General features: G+C 34.4%; 1 protein-coding gene and 1 long non-coding RNA gene across 2 annotated transcripts in view; both read right to left on the bottom strand.

Moving 5' to 3' along the window:
* LOC127727926 (sorting nexin-4-like) overlaps window positions 1-15,904 on the bottom strand; it is a 129,135-nt gene that overhangs the window by 70,912 nt on the left and 42,319 nt on the right. Inside the window, exon 3 of the mRNA XM_052235083.1 lies at window positions 88-226. Within this exon, the coding sequence (XP_052091043.1) occupies window positions 88-226 (139 nt within the window). The remainder of the gene's footprint in view (window positions 1-87; window positions 227-15,904) is intronic.
* LOC127727942 (uncharacterized) lies at window positions 9,431-15,672 on the bottom strand. Its single transcript, XR_007993921.1, has 3 exons — window positions 15,149-15,672; window positions 10,766-11,386; window positions 9,431-10,443 (listed from the first exon to the last, which is right to left on the bottom strand). It is a non-coding gene; the product is annotated as an uncharacterized LOC127727942 (long non-coding RNA).

The raw sequence follows: 15,904 nt of genomic DNA, 5'->3' as shown, positions 1-15,904 counted from the left end.
ATCACTTTATTATCATGATTATGAAACAGTCAATAAAATATACACAAAAATTTGATCATCAGTCAAAACAATGAATGAACCTGATACCTTTTTCTCAGGAAGCGGAGGGATGACCAGTGCAGGATAGGTACATTCCAAGTAGTTCCTTAACAACTCAAACTCATTATATCTTCTCCATAATGATGTTGTTCCATCACCTTTACATGCCAAACTGTTGTCTGTAATTCTAATGAAAATAAGTGCAATTCGTATAAAGTAAGATACAAAGAATTTTTCATAAGAAATGTAACAAGAGTGCACATGTTGAAATGTCTCATTATCAATGTTCTATGAAAATGAGGTCTGATGTACATTTTACAATCATTCCATACACCAAATATAGTGGTCCTATCACTAATAGTACCTGAGAAACAGTAAAAACCACAAAATCTTTTTTTTTTAACAACAAAAATATATTCCTTATTCTTCAGATTGCCTGTTACAATTATACTTCACTGTCCAAGCACCATTGGAGTATTCCTGTGAAATACTTTCTGAGTGGCCAGGAATTTAAAAAAAAAAAAAAACATTATGTGAACTATGACAATATATTTATTATTCTATTATATTAATTTCTTTAAATTTATGATAAATATGTTTTGAGAGATTGTTTTGCTTTCATTCATAACTATTCACGATTTTTTTATAAACAATTCATACACATCTAAGAATTTTTATTTTTGCTCTGAAACATAGTATGACTTGTAAATGCAAAAACTTAAAACTGTAAAAAAATAGTTAAAACCATAATATCCCTGATCTGATATTTTCTATCCAAATACTATATATGTTTTACTGATATCTTGTTGTTAAAATTGAGTTTTGTTAGAAGATGTTTCACTTTCGCCCAAAAATCTTTTAACTAGAGGCTCTCAAGAGCCTGTGTCGCTCACCTGTATCTACTGTGGTTTTGGAAATCATGTAAAATAAGGTTAAAATAATAATAAATAGTATTAGATACCCTAATAACGATTAAGGCCAAGTTTGGTTTAATTTGGCCCAGTAGTTCAAATAAAAGCAGAAGATTTTTCACGGGTCAACTGACAATTTTGGTCATGTTGACTTATTTGTAGATCTTACTTTGCTGAACATTAGATTCGTCTGAAAATTTCAGGGCAGATAGATCTTAACCTGATGAACATTTTTACCCCATGTCAGATTTGCTCTAAATGCTTTAGTTTCAGAGATTTAAGCCAAAAACTGCATTTTACCCCTATGTTCTTTTTTTAGCCATGTTGGCCATGTTGGTTGGCAGGTGGGGTCATCGGACACACATTTTAAAGTAGATACCCTAATGATGATTGTGGCCAAGTTTGGTTAAATTTGTCTCAGTAGTTTCAGATGGAGAAGATTTTCGTAAACAATTACAAAAATTAAGGAAAAATTGTTAAAAATTGACTATAAAGAGCAATAACTCCTTAAGAGGTCCATTGACAATTTTGGTCATTTGACTTATTTATAGACCTTACTTTGCTGAATATTATTGCTGTTTACCGAGTATCACTATCTATAATAATATTCAAGATAATAACCAATAAAATGCTTCGCCAAGCACAGCCTGATACGACCGCAGAGATCGAACCCTGAACAGTTGGGGCAAGTTTGGACACAATATTCAACCTTGATACTGTCTGAATTTGGATTGTGATCAAATTTTTGACATAATATAGGTTTCTGACACAAAATAAATGTGGTCAAAGACCTTAAAAATTTGAAATGGGACATTTAATTTACCTAGTATGGTCTGATATCCAAAATCTAACAAGAGTGGACACGCTGAAATGTCTCGCCTTCTTTACTAACCATTGATTGATATTATGTTGATAGTCCTAAATGAAAGCTTTACTACAACTATTACATAAACTTAACATGATCCAAGAAGTCAAGGTCATATAAACCAAACGAGAAATACATGTACACCTTACAATCATTCAATACACTAAATATAGTTGACCTATTGCTTATAGTTTCTAAGAAACAGACTTTACCAAGAAAACTAAACATTGACGGTGACCAATGAATCGTGAAAATGAGGTCAAAGTCAGATGAACGATGCCAGGCAGACATGAACAGCTTACAATCCTTCCATACAACAAATATAGCTGACCTATTGCTTATAGTTTAAGAAAAACAGACTGAAACACATAAACTTAACACTGAGCAATGAACCGTGAAAATGAGGTCAAGGTCAAATAAAACCTGCGAGACTGACATGTACATCATAAAATATTTCCATACACCAAATATAGTTGACTTATTGCATATAGTATAAGAAAAAAGACCAAAACTCAAAAACTTAACTTTGACCACTGAAGCATGAAAATGAGGTCAAAGTCAGATGACACCTGCCAGTTGGACATGTACACCTTACAATCATTCCATACACCAAATATAGTAGACCTATTGCATAAAGTATAAGAAAAACGGACCAAAACACAAAAACTTAACTATAACCACTGAACCATGAAAATGAGGTCAAGGTCAGATGACACCTGCCAGCTAAACATGTACACCTTACAATCATTCCATACACCAAATATAGTAGACCTATTGCATACAGTATAAGAAAAACAGACCAAAACACAAAAACTTAACTATAACCACTGAACCATGAAAATGAGGTCAAGGTCAGATGACACCTGCCAGTTGGACATGTACACCTTACAGTCCTTCCATACACCGAATATACTAGACCTATTGCTTATAGTATCTGAGATATGGACTTGACCACCAAAACTTAACCTTGTTCACTGATCCATGAAATGAGGTCGAGGTCAAGTGAAAACTGTCTGACAGGCATGAAGACCTTGCAAGGTACGCACATACTAAATATAGTTATCCTATTACTTATAATAAGAGAGAATTTAACATTACTAAAAATCTGAACTTTTTTTTCAAGTAGTCACTGAACCATGAAAATGAGGTCAAGGACATTGGACATGTGACTGACGGAAACTTCGTAACATGAGGCATCCATATACAAAGTATGAAGCATCCAGGTCTTCCACCTTCTAAAATATAAAGCTTTTAAGAAGTTAGCTAACGCCGCCGCCGCCGAATCACTATCCCTATGTCGAGCTTTCTGCGACAAAAGTCGCAAGCTAGACAACAACATGGTTATATTCAGCACGTAAAAAACCACCCAAATTTAATTTTAGTTGAAATCAAACACAGTTTAATTTTGGACCCTTCAAACCTTAATATGGACCAATTTTTTATGGTAATATTCTTTACAAAGCACAAAAATGTCAGTATTCACCTCAAAAGCTACCGGTAACAAAACCTTGAAACGGACTTATTAAGAAGGGATATAGTTACGATACTGTTGTCAGGTCATTAAAGATTGCATATTTTGGCTTTAATATTGATTCACTTATAGGGTCTTTGCATCGGAATTAAACATATTTATTCTAAAACCAGTTGATGGCATGACACAGGTTGTGTTCTTCTCATATATTTTATGACGGTATAATACTAAACCCCTAACAGGAGGGATTGTGCCTGATAATCATATGATGATTACATAATCTTTCAATCAGTTTAATTGAGGTCTGGAGCTGGCATGTCAGTAACTGCTAGTAGTCTGTTGTTATTTATGTATTATTGTCATTTTGTTTATTTTCTTTTGTTTCCTATTCTGACATCGGACTCGGACTTCTCTTAAACTGAGTTTTACTGTGCCTACTGTTGTACGTTTGTTTTTTCTACATTGGCTAGAGGTATAGGGGGAGGGTTGAGATCTCAAAAAACATGTTTAACCCCGCCGCATTTTTGCGCCTGTCCCAAGTCAGGAGCCTCTGGCCTTTGTTAGTCTTGTATCATTTTTAATTTAAGTTTCTTGTGTATAATTTGGAGTTTAGTATGAAGTCCATTATCACTGAACTAGTATATATATTTGTTTAGGGGCCAGCTGAAGGACGCCTCCGGGTGCGGGAGTTTCTTGCTGCATTGAAGACCATTGGTGGCCTTCAGCCATTGTCTGCTCTATGGTCGGGTTGTTGTCTCTTTGACACATTCCACATTTCCATTCTCAATTTAAATGTGAAAACAGGGCCCAATATAAAAAATCTAAATGCACAGTAAGATTCAGCATATCATAGAGCCGTTATAATTCAGTTTTTGATGAAATCAAACTAGTTTAATTTTGGACCCTTTGGACCTCAATGTAGACCAATTTAAAAATGGGGCCCAATATCCAAAATAGTAATACAAGGTTAGAACCCCTTGGGGAGATCCCGGCAGGTGTAGAGCAATATAGAATAAAAAGAAAAAACGACCTGGGTAGATCCCAGCAGGCCTAAGAGAATCCGGGGAGATCCCAGCAGAGTAAAAATTAATAATTACCTGGGGAGATCCCGGCAGGTGTAAAGCAATATAGAATAAAAAGAATAAATGACCTGGGGAGATCCCATCAGGCCTATGAGACTCCGGGGAGATCCCAGCGGAGTAAACAAAACTTTCACCTGGGGAGATCCCGGCAGGTGTAGTGCAATAGAGAATAAAGAGAACAAAAGACCTGGGGAGATCCCAGCAGGCCTAAGAGACTACAGGGAGATCCCAGCGGAGTATACAAAAACTTTTACTTGGGGAGATCCCGGCAGGAGTAGTGCAATATATAGTAAAGAGAATAGATTACCTGGGGAGATCCCAGCAGGCCTAAGAGACTCCGGGGAGATCCCAGCGGAGTACACAAAACTTTCATCTGGGGAGATCCCCGCAGGTGTTGTGCAATATAATAAAGAGAATAAACGACCTGAGGAGCTCCCAGCAGGCCTACGAGACTCTGGGGAGATCCCAGCGGAGTTAAATATAATACATATAAATACATAATTATTACTTATACTGTATGAAATGTTCACCTGGGGAGATCCCGGCAGGTGTAGAGCAATATAGAATAAAGAGAATAAACGACCTGGGGAGAACCCAGCAGGCCTAAGAGACTCCCGGGAGATCCCAGCGGAATAAAAAGAATTAATTTAAATACATACTTATTACTTATCTTGTATTAAATTTCACCTGGGGTGATCCCGGTAGGTGTAGAGCAATATAGAATAAACCTGGGTAGAACTAAGCAGGCCTAAGAGACACCGGGGAGATCCCAGTGGAGTAAACAAAACTTTCACCTGGGGAGATCCTGGCAGGTGTAGTGCAATAGAGAATAAAGAGAACAAAAGACCGGGGGAGATCCCAGCAGGCCTAAGAGACTACAAGGAGATCCCAGCGGAGTATACAAAAACTTTTACTTGGGGAGATCCCGGCAGGTGTAGTGCAATATATAATAAAGAGAATAGATTACCTGGGGAGATCCCAGCGGAGTAAATATAATACTGCGGATTCATTTAATTTCGTGGGTACCAATTTTCGTGGATTGAGGAAAACTTGCATTTTCGTGGATATTTAATTTCGTGGTTTTTGCAAAGTCTGCATACATTCCTTTAGAAAATTTGTAATACGTTGAGCATTTAAATTTGTGGTTCCCCTGTACCAACGAAATCCACGAAAATTGGTATCCAACGAATATTAATGAATCCACAGTACCTTAAAATACATAATTATTACTTATACTCATGCAATGTTCACTTGGGGAGATCCCGGCAGGTGTAAAGATTGCAGCAGTAATGAACCAATCTGAAGTATTATTGAATTGGGGGAGTATGATTCCTTGAATTAAAAAGGTAGAGTTTTCACCAATAAAAGATATTCATTTGCATATCCTTTTAAAAGTAGTGCAGACGTATATATGTATATCCCATTTGTGTCCTCGAATCTCCGTGCTGTTCTTCACTCCCTGCTGCAGTAGTATGGTAAACCCCAATTGTGTATGGTCTAAGAGTTGCCGAAGGTGGTGTTGACTGATACCCTGTTGAATGTGGAATCGTCGAGACACTGGACTAGTGTTGATCGTGTTTGGAAGGACTTGCTGACTTAAACCAACGATGCCGTAGAAGATTATGACTACGATTAAAAGTTGTTACTATTATAAGAAATTTTAAGATTGTCAGTAACTTTATTGTTCAAAGAAATCATGTTCTGTTGAAAGTTATAGATATACCACGATAGCTTTAACACCAAGTTAACGCGAACAACAATCCGATCCTGATTAATGTTTGCATTGATGCATCTTGGGATAGCGCACTCATATTCAAATCAGTGGGCGTGTCTAGTGAATTGTACATGCTGTCATGGCTGATCTCAAAGATATCGGCCCTGGAATTCCAATAATACGAAATAGAGCCATCCTACGAGGATCTACGGGTGTTAATGGGAAACGAATGTTATTTCTACTTAGCTCAGACTTAGAGCAGAGTCTTGTCAAAGCCCATTTCTCCAAATTACGGATCATACGGAGTTCATTTAGGACGCACATCGACACATGAATAAAAGAGCTGACACAGTCTTCACAATCAAAGAATAAATGTCCATTAACGTTAAAAGATTAAATAAATTCATATGAAATGTTGTAGATTAACAATATGTGTAGATTATTAAGTTCGATTTCAGGGAAATAATAGCTGATTAAAAAACATATCATACATGTAACATATGATATACACGTGTAGGTAAGTTTGTAAATCTGATAACCAGGTCATCAAAACACATACCCCCTCTAAGGTTGTAGTCTTGTAATTGACTGCTCCATAAGCTTGCATGCAAAACAGCTGATCTTTGAAATTTTTTTTAAATAAAATGCTACATAGAAATTTTTTTTCATGTGCATATCATGTATGCAGTAATGTGAACTTTTGATTTAAACGAAAAATAAATGTGGATAGTGTCCACATGTGGACACAGATGATGCCCCCGCTTGCATATCATATAGATATAAAGGGACATAACTGAAGAACGGTAAAAGTGACGCTACCCAAATTTGAACTTGATCTGAGTTTTGTGGTAATAAGCATTGTGTGTAAGTCTCATAACATTTGGTTGAGGCTAACTTAAGTAGAGAACAGAAACTAAAAGTTCAGCAATTTTTCTATTTGTAAACACGCATTACTCTAGAATGATTGTGTATAAGTTTTATAACATTTGGTTGAGACAAACTAAAGTTAGAGAACGGAAACGAAAAATTCAGCAATTTTTATGTTTAAAGAGGGACATAACTCAAGAATGGTAAAAGTATCGCCACCAAATTTCGTACTTAATCGTATTATGTAGTAATAAGCATTGTGTTTAAGTTTCATAACATTTGGTTGAGGCAAACTAAAGTTAGAAAACAGAAACAAAAAATTTGTACTTGATCTTAGTTTTGTGGTAATGAATATTGTGTATAGGTTTCATAACGTTTGGATTGGGCAAACTTAAGTTACCGAATGGAAACTAAAAATTTTGCAATCTTTCGATTTATAAAGGGGCATAACTCAATAATGGTTAAAGTGACACTACCCAAATTCAACTTGATCTGTGTTTTATCAGTGGAAGTCAAAATTAAACATTGCATTGTATAAAGCATTGATTGTAGTTGATTCAACTATAATCATGGACAAAGGAAGATAACTCAAATTTTAAAAATTACTTGATATTAAGAAGAAAATAAAATTTTGCAATTTTTCCATTTATAAAGGGGCATAACTCTAGATCTGTTAAAGTGACACCACCAAAATTCAAACTTGATCTGTGTTTTGTGGTAATAAGCATTGTGTATAAGTTTCATAACATTTGGTTGAGGCAAACTTAAGTTAGAGAACGGAAACTAAATATTTTGCAATTTTTTCCATTTATAAAGGGGCATAACTCAAGAACTGTTTAAGTGACGCCACCAAAATTTAAATTTGATCTGTGTTTTGTGGTAATAAGCATTGTGTATAAGTTTCATAACATTTGGTTGAGGCAAACTCAAGTTAGAGAACGGAAACCAATTTTGGGACGTACGGACGGACGGATGTACATACAGACGGACAAGGGTAAAACTTAATGCCCCCACCGCTACGGCGGGGGCATAAAATGTGGGTCATGCCACAAAGAATAAAAAGTTATGTAACCCTGAAGTCAAAACTATTTTTTTCTACTTCCTGTTTGCTGTTTTTACTAGGCCACACCACTTCCAGTAAACATGATATCCTTCCACTTTCCTGGTTTGATATCCCCAAAAAGATGCAAGATTTTTTTTAAATCTAAATCTATGTTTCAACTCAGCATAAACTTTTAATCAAATAGAAAAAATTGAGTCCAGAAAAAAATGGACTATTTTATTTCACGCCATGTTTTGACATGCACCAGAAACTGGAGTTGTAATACAAGACTGGTACCTATAACTATAATGACATGTCTTAAAAAAATAAATCATTTATTTTGTTTCATTAAGTAGCCATATTTGAACATAAAGAATGCCATTAAAAGAACTGTTTAGTTGTATTATTAAAAATTATCCCATTATTAAAGGAGTACCCTTTTCTGAAACAAGGCAAAATTTGGAAATAAGTCATGCCTATCAAATGATCTGTAAATCTCATTCTAGTTTATCTTTATGAATGTTAACTAATCATTTGGATACTGTGAAGCTAGAAGAGAATTGTTATTTATTATTTTAATTTTTTTCCTTCCCTTTGATCGAACCACATTCAATATTTTACCCCACCCCGGTTTTCCATGAAATCTATCCAAGTGGGCCTCTTGTTCAAATTGAAAAACTACCCCATAACTTTTTCATATTGAAGAATTTGTTGCAATACAACTATCTAAAGACAAGAAAGACTATACCTTTCTCTTTTTTGACAATACATGTCTTTATACATGCCTACTATATGATGGTTTTTGGGCTGTACTTCACACCCCTATATGCATATAAAATTTGCAATAAAATCCTAGAATAAACAAAATGAATATTCAAGTTGGTGTTTTTGATAAGAATATTGATTACTTGTCACACCTAAGCACAAAAATCTTAGTCATCATGGATAGTATAAGAAAAATTCTACTTTTTAAACAAATTTTTAACCCAAATATGGAAATTTCAATTGACCATGCAGTGCCGCAGACAGGAAAAGAAGTCATAGACTCTTGTAAAGTGAACATTTTGTGAAAATCTTTTCACCAAAAGTTCATTTTATATATATTCTACCTAAATGTCAACAATTGAGCCATAAAAATAATAATAACCCTGAAGAAAATAAAATGCTTCGCTGAGCACAGCCTGATATGACCGCAGTGGTCGCACCCTGCACAGTTGGGGCAAATTCTGACACAATATTCAAGCTTAATACTATCTGAATTTGGATTGTGATCAAATTTTGGACATAATATAGGTTTCTTACACAAAATAAATGTGGTCAAAGATCTAACAAGTCTAATGCACAATACTGTGCAATTGAAGATTTCTTCTTGAAACTTTTCAAAAATTTGAAATTTTGAAAATTTTGAAAAAAAAATATAAACCCTTTTAAAAAAAATTGGAAACCCCCCCCTTTCCCCCCAAACTTTTTAAATTCCCCTTTTAGCATTTACCATCAAACTCAATTACAGTCTTTCCTTTGTAGTATGGAACCTTGTAGTACAATTTCAGAGAGATCCATACACTTAATCACAAGTTACTGTCTGGAAACTAGAATAAAATGCTCCGCTGGGCGCAGCTTGATACGACCGCAGAGGTCGAACCCTGAACAGTTGGGGCAAGTATGGACACAACATTCAAGCTTGATACAGCACTGAATTTGAATTGTGATTAAATATTTGACACAGCATAGGTTTCTGACACAGAATGAATGTGGTTTAAGAACTTAAAAATTTTGAATTTACCTATTGAAACCATATCATTATTATTTGCTTTTATATATAAATCAGAAATAACCAATTTAAAATGGAAAATTTTAAAGAAAAAAAAAGGAAAAAAAGGGAAAAAAAAAACCTCCCCCAAATTTTTTGAACCCTCTTATGATTCATCACCCCCAAAATCAATCCCAGCTTTCCCTTTGTGGTATGGTACCTTGCAGTACAATTTCAGAGAGATCCATACACTTGAACACAAGTTATTGTCTGGAAACTAACAAAATGCTTATTTTTGGCCCCTTTTTGGCCCCAAATTCCTAAACGTTTTGGGAAATGACCCCCAAACTCAATTCCAGCTTTCCCTTTGTGATATGGAACCTTGCAGTACAATTTCAGAGAGATCCATACACTTACACACAAGTTATTGTCCTGAAACTAGAAAAATGCTTGTTTTTGTCCCTTTTTGGCCCCAAATTCCTAAAATATTGAGGCAATTACCCCCAAAATCATCCCAGCCTTCCCATGGTGGTATGGTACCTTGCAGTACAATTTCAGAGAGATCCATACACTTGAACACAAGTTATTGTCTGGAAACTAGAAAAATGCTTGTTTTTAGGCTCCTTTTTGGTCCCAAATTCCTAAACGTTTAGGGCAATTACCGCCAAACTCAAACCCAGCTTTCCCTATGTGATATGGAACCTTGTAGTACAATTTCATAAAGATCCATACACTTACACACAAGTTATTGTCCTGAAACTAGAAAAATGCTTGTTTTTTGCCCCTTTTTGGTCCCTAATTCCTAAAATTTTGAGGAAATTACCCCCAAAATCAATCCCAGCTTTCCCTTTGTGGTATGGTTCCTTGCAGTACAATTTCACAGAGATCCATACACTTGAACACAAGTTATTGTCTGGAAACTAGAAAAATGCTTATTTTTGGCCCCTTTTTGGCCCCAAATTCCTAAATGTTTTGGACAATTACCCCCAAACTCAATACCAGCTTTCTCTTTGTGATATGGAACCTTGTAGTACAATTTCAGAAAGATCCATACACTTACACACAAGTTATTGTCTTGAAACTAGAAAAATGCTTGTTTTTGCCCCTTTTTGGGCCCTAATTCCAAAAATATTGAGGCAATTACCCCCAACATCAATCCCAGCCTTCCGTTTGTGGTATGGTACCTTGCAGTACAATTTCAGAGAGATCCATACACTTGAACACAAGTAATTGTCTGGAAACTAGAAAAATGCTTATTTTTGGCCCCTTTTTGGCCCCTTATTCCTAAACGTTTAGGGCAATTACCCCCAAACTCAATTCCAGCTTTCCCTTTGTGATATGGAACCTTGTAGTACAATTTCAGAGAGATCCATACACTTACACACAAGTTATTGTCATGAAACTAGAAAAATGCTTGTTTTTTGCCCCTTTTTTTGCCCCTAATTACTAAAATTTGAGGCAATTACCCCCAAAATCAATCCCAGCCTTCCCTTTGTGATATGGAACCTTGTGGTACAATGTCAGAGAGATCCATACTCTAACACACAAGTTATGTCTGGAAGTTACAAAAATGCTTATTTTTGGCCTCTTTTTGGCCCCTAATTCCTTAACTGTTGGTACCATAACCCCCAAAATCAATCCCAACCTTCCTTTTGTGGTATTAAACCTTATGGTAAAATTTCATAGAGATCCATTCACTTAAACTAAAGTTAAGAGTGCGAAAACCAATGTGTCTTGTGTAAGGGAGGTAATTTGACAATATGTGTTTGAATTGCTTCCCTTACACTGCTTTAAAATTATGTTTTGTACTTAAGTAATTGTCCATTAACCTGGAAACCCTTGTTTTTCCCACTTTTTTGCCCCTATTCCTAAACAGTTTGAGCCATAACCCCCCAAAGCAAATTCTTACCATCCCTTTGTGATATGGTAACTTGTGGTATAATTTCAGAGAGATCCATGCACCATTTCACAAGTTATTGTCTGGAAACTAGAAAAATTCTTATTTGGGCCCCATTTTGGCCCCTAATTCCTGAACTATAAGGACCGTAACCCCTAAAATCAATCCCAACCTTCCTTTTGTGGTCATAAACCTTATGGTAAAATTTCATAGAAATCCATACACTTAAATAAAAGTTCTTGTCCGGAAACCAATGTGTCTTCAGACAACGACGATGACGACAACGACATGATACCAATATACGACCGCTAAATTTTTGCGGTCATATAAAGATTACTTTTGTATCAAGCTGTCTATTCAACTTTACACTGATTTTCAATGAAACTGCTCAACTAGAATTTTCATCACAAGAAGAAGTTTTCATGGAGGAAAAATCTTTCTATGTTCTTTTTAATTGAAAATCATATATGTAATACTACCAGAATCTCAATTTACCTCAAACTGTTGTGCTTTATATCTTTTTATACTTTTGTATGGTGTCTTGTATAAAAAAATCATAATTATTACATAATTTCAGTTTTTTTCAGTGTAACTTGATACCCCATGATTTTTATTTCTTAAAAAGTACTTAAATCATGATGTTTTGTCATTCTGGACACTTAAGTCCACATGAGCTACTTCCTTGCAGTGAACATAGGAAAAAATTCCCCTATGCAGGTTGCAGTCTTGTAATTGACTGCTCCATAGGCATGATAGGCTTACATGCAAAACAGCTGATCTTTGAAAAAAAATTTAAAATAAAATGCTACATAGAAATTTTTTTTCATGTGCATATCATGTATGTAGTAATGTGAAATTGTGATTTAATCGAAAAAAAAGTGGGTCATGCCCCGAAGAATAAAAAGTTATGTAACCCTGAAGTCAAAACTATTTTTTTCTACTTTCTGTTTGCTGTTTTTACTAGGCCGCACCACTTCCAGTAAATATGATATCCTTCCACTTTCCTGGTTTGATATCCCCAAAAAGATGCAAGATTTTTTTTAAATCTAAATATATGTTTCAACTCAGCATAAACTTTTAATCAAACAGAAAAAATTGAGTCCAGAAAAAAATTCAGAAAAAAATGGACTATTTTATTTCACGCCATGTTTTGACATGCACCAGAAACTGGAGTTGTAATACAAGACTGGTACCGGAGTAAACAATAATAGAATCTAATAAAATGCTCTGCTGGGCGCAGCTTGATACGACCCCAGAAGTCGAACCCTGAACAGTTGGGGCAAGTATGGACACAACATTCAAGCTTGATACAGCCCTGAATTTGGATTGTGATTAAATATTTGACACAGCATAGGTTTCTGACACAGAATGAATGTGGTCTAAGAACTTAAAAAATTTTAATTTACCTATTATGGTTCAATATCCAAAATCTAAATACATTGTTAGATTCAGCATATCAAAGAATCCAAAGAATTCAATTTTTGATTAAATCAAACAAAGTTTAATTTTGGACCCTTTTGACCTCAATGTGGACCAATTTGATAACGGGGCCCAAAAATCAAAATGCATGGTTAGATTCAGCATATCAAAGAACCCCATATATTCAATTTTTGTTGAAATCTGAAACAAAGCTTAATTTTGGACCCCAACTTGGACCAACTTGAAAACTGGGCCCATAATCAAAAATCTAAACACATGTTTAGATTCAGCATATCAAAGAACCCCAAGAATTCAATTTTTGTTAAAATCAAACTAAGTTTAATTTTGGACCCTTTGGACCTTAATGTAGACCAATTTAAAAAACAGGACCCAAAATTAAAAATCTAAATTCACGGTTAGATTTGGCATATCAAAGAACCCCAATAATTCAATTTTTGATGAAATCAAACAAAGTTTAATTTTGGACCCTTTTGACCTCAATACGAACCAATTTGATAGCGGGGACCACAAATAAAAAATCTAAATACATGGTTAGATTCAGCATATCAAAGAACCCCATATATTCAATTTTTGCTGAAATCAAACAAAGTTTAATTTTGGACCCCAACTTGGACCAACTTGAAAACTGGGCCCATAATCAAAAATCTAAACACATGTTTAGATTCAGCATATCAAAGAACCCCAAGAATTCAATTTTTGTTAAAATCAAACTAAGTTTAATTTTGGACCCTTTGGACCTTAATGTAGACCAATTTAAAAAACAGGACCCAAAATTAAAAATCTAAATACACGGTTAGATTTGGCATATCAAAGAACCCCAATAATTCAATTTTTGATGAAATTTTGGACCCTTTTGACCTCAAAATGAACCAATTTGATAGTGGGGCCCACAAATAAAAAATCTAAATACATGGTTAGATTCAGCATATCAAAGAACTCCATATATTCAATTTTTGTTGAAATCAAACAAAGTTTAATTTTGGACCCCAATTTGGACCAACTTGAAAACTGGGCCCAAAATCAAAAATCTAAATATATTTTAGATGCAGCTTATCAAAGAACCCCATATATTCAATTTTTCTTAAAATCAAACTAAGTTTAATTTTGGACACTTTGGACCTTAATGTAGACCAATTTGAAAACTGGACCCAAAATTAAAAATCTAAATACACGGTTAGATTCGGCATAACAAAAAAATAAATGTGGTCAAAGATTTTACAAATCTAATGCGCCATACTGTGCAATTAAAGATTACTTCTTGATATCTTTTAATATTTGAAATTTGAAGAAAAAAATAATATTTGAAGAATAATTCTTTTTAATTTCTGAAATCTGAAATGAGAAAAAATTGACCCCCCACAATTTCTTTTTACCCCCCTCCCCCCTTTTTTCCCCCAAAAAATTCTTTCCCTCAAGATATGGTCATAATCTCAATTCAAATTTCCAATGAATTTTGCAACCAAAAATACCCATTTAAATTTACCATTGGGCTAACTTAATCTATTTTATAATAGAATTTGAAATATGGTGTCAAATCTTTCATATGGATTTTTTTGTAAAAAAAAAAAGATGCAACATTTGCAGATATTTTTACTGGTCTTCCTTTATAAACATGCATTTCTTTAAACATAATTTAAAAGCAGTGTAAGGGAAGTAATCAAAACGTTGTATATGGATTACCTCCCTTACACTGCTTTAAAATTGTCTTAATTGTTCATTAACCATTACTTTATACATAATTTAAAAGCAGTGTAAGGGAGGTAATTCAAATGATGTATTTGATTTATCTCCCTTACACTGCTTTAAATTATGTTTTGTACTAAAGTATTTGTCCATTATCCAGGACTAACTTGTTTTTCCCCCTTTTTTGCCCCTAATTCCTAAACGGTTTGAGCCATAACCCCCCAAAGCAAATCCTAACCATCCCTTTGTGGTATGGAAACTTGTGGTCTAATTTCAGAGAGATCCATACACCGTTCCACAAGTTATTGTCTGGAAACTAGAAAATGCTTATTTTTGGCCCCTAATTCCTTAACTGTTGGTTCCACAACCCCCAAAATCAATCCCAACCTTCCTTTTGTGGTATTTAACCTTATGGTAAAATTTCATAGAGATCCATTCACTTAAACTAAAGTTATAGTGCGAAAACCAATGTGTCTTCGGACGGCGACGACGACGGTCGTATAAAAATAGATTGACGGAGGCTTCTTAACTCTTAGATAGAAGATACATTGTGTCGTGTATAAACTATAATTTAATAAATCAAATTTCCTTAAATGTCTCAATGATGATGACAACTTCTTTCAAATGAACATTTTCGATGTATAAAAGGCACATAATTATGGAAATAAGTCTTGATTGTAATAATTAAAGTAATGAAGCTTCTATAAAACACAATGAAATTTATATAATCGTTATCCAATTCAACAAAAATTTTAAAATGGCCCAGATGAAATGTTTCCATTTCTAATATCATGATATATTTAGGGTTAACAAAAATATTTTTGAAAGTTGTAATTTATATGAGGCCAGTTCACGAGCTGAAATAAAATTTGATTCCAGATTTGATTTTGGATTTTTTTATTATAATTTTCTTTATTAAACAAGTTAAAGACAATACAATATTTTGGAAGTATCTATCCTTCATAATTACTAAAAATTAAAATTTATTCAAGCAGGTACAGATTGATTTACGACTTTCAGGTATTGCACAGGTAATATCACAGCAGGTATTAATTATACTCTGATAACTGTCTGACTAGTCCCACATCTTAATGTTTGCATAAAGAAATCTATAGGAATGAGTAATACATGTATGACTTTACT

Source organism: Mytilus californianus, unplaced genomic scaffold (genome assembly GCF_021869535.1).
Source record: "Mytilus californianus isolate M0D057914Y unplaced genomic scaffold, xbMytCali1.0.p SCAF_2, whole genome shotgun sequence".
In the NCBI taxonomy this organism is placed as follows: domain Eukaryota; kingdom Metazoa; phylum Mollusca; class Bivalvia; order Mytilida; family Mytilidae; genus Mytilus; species Mytilus californianus.
This window is presented reverse-complemented; position numbering and strand designations above follow the sequence as displayed.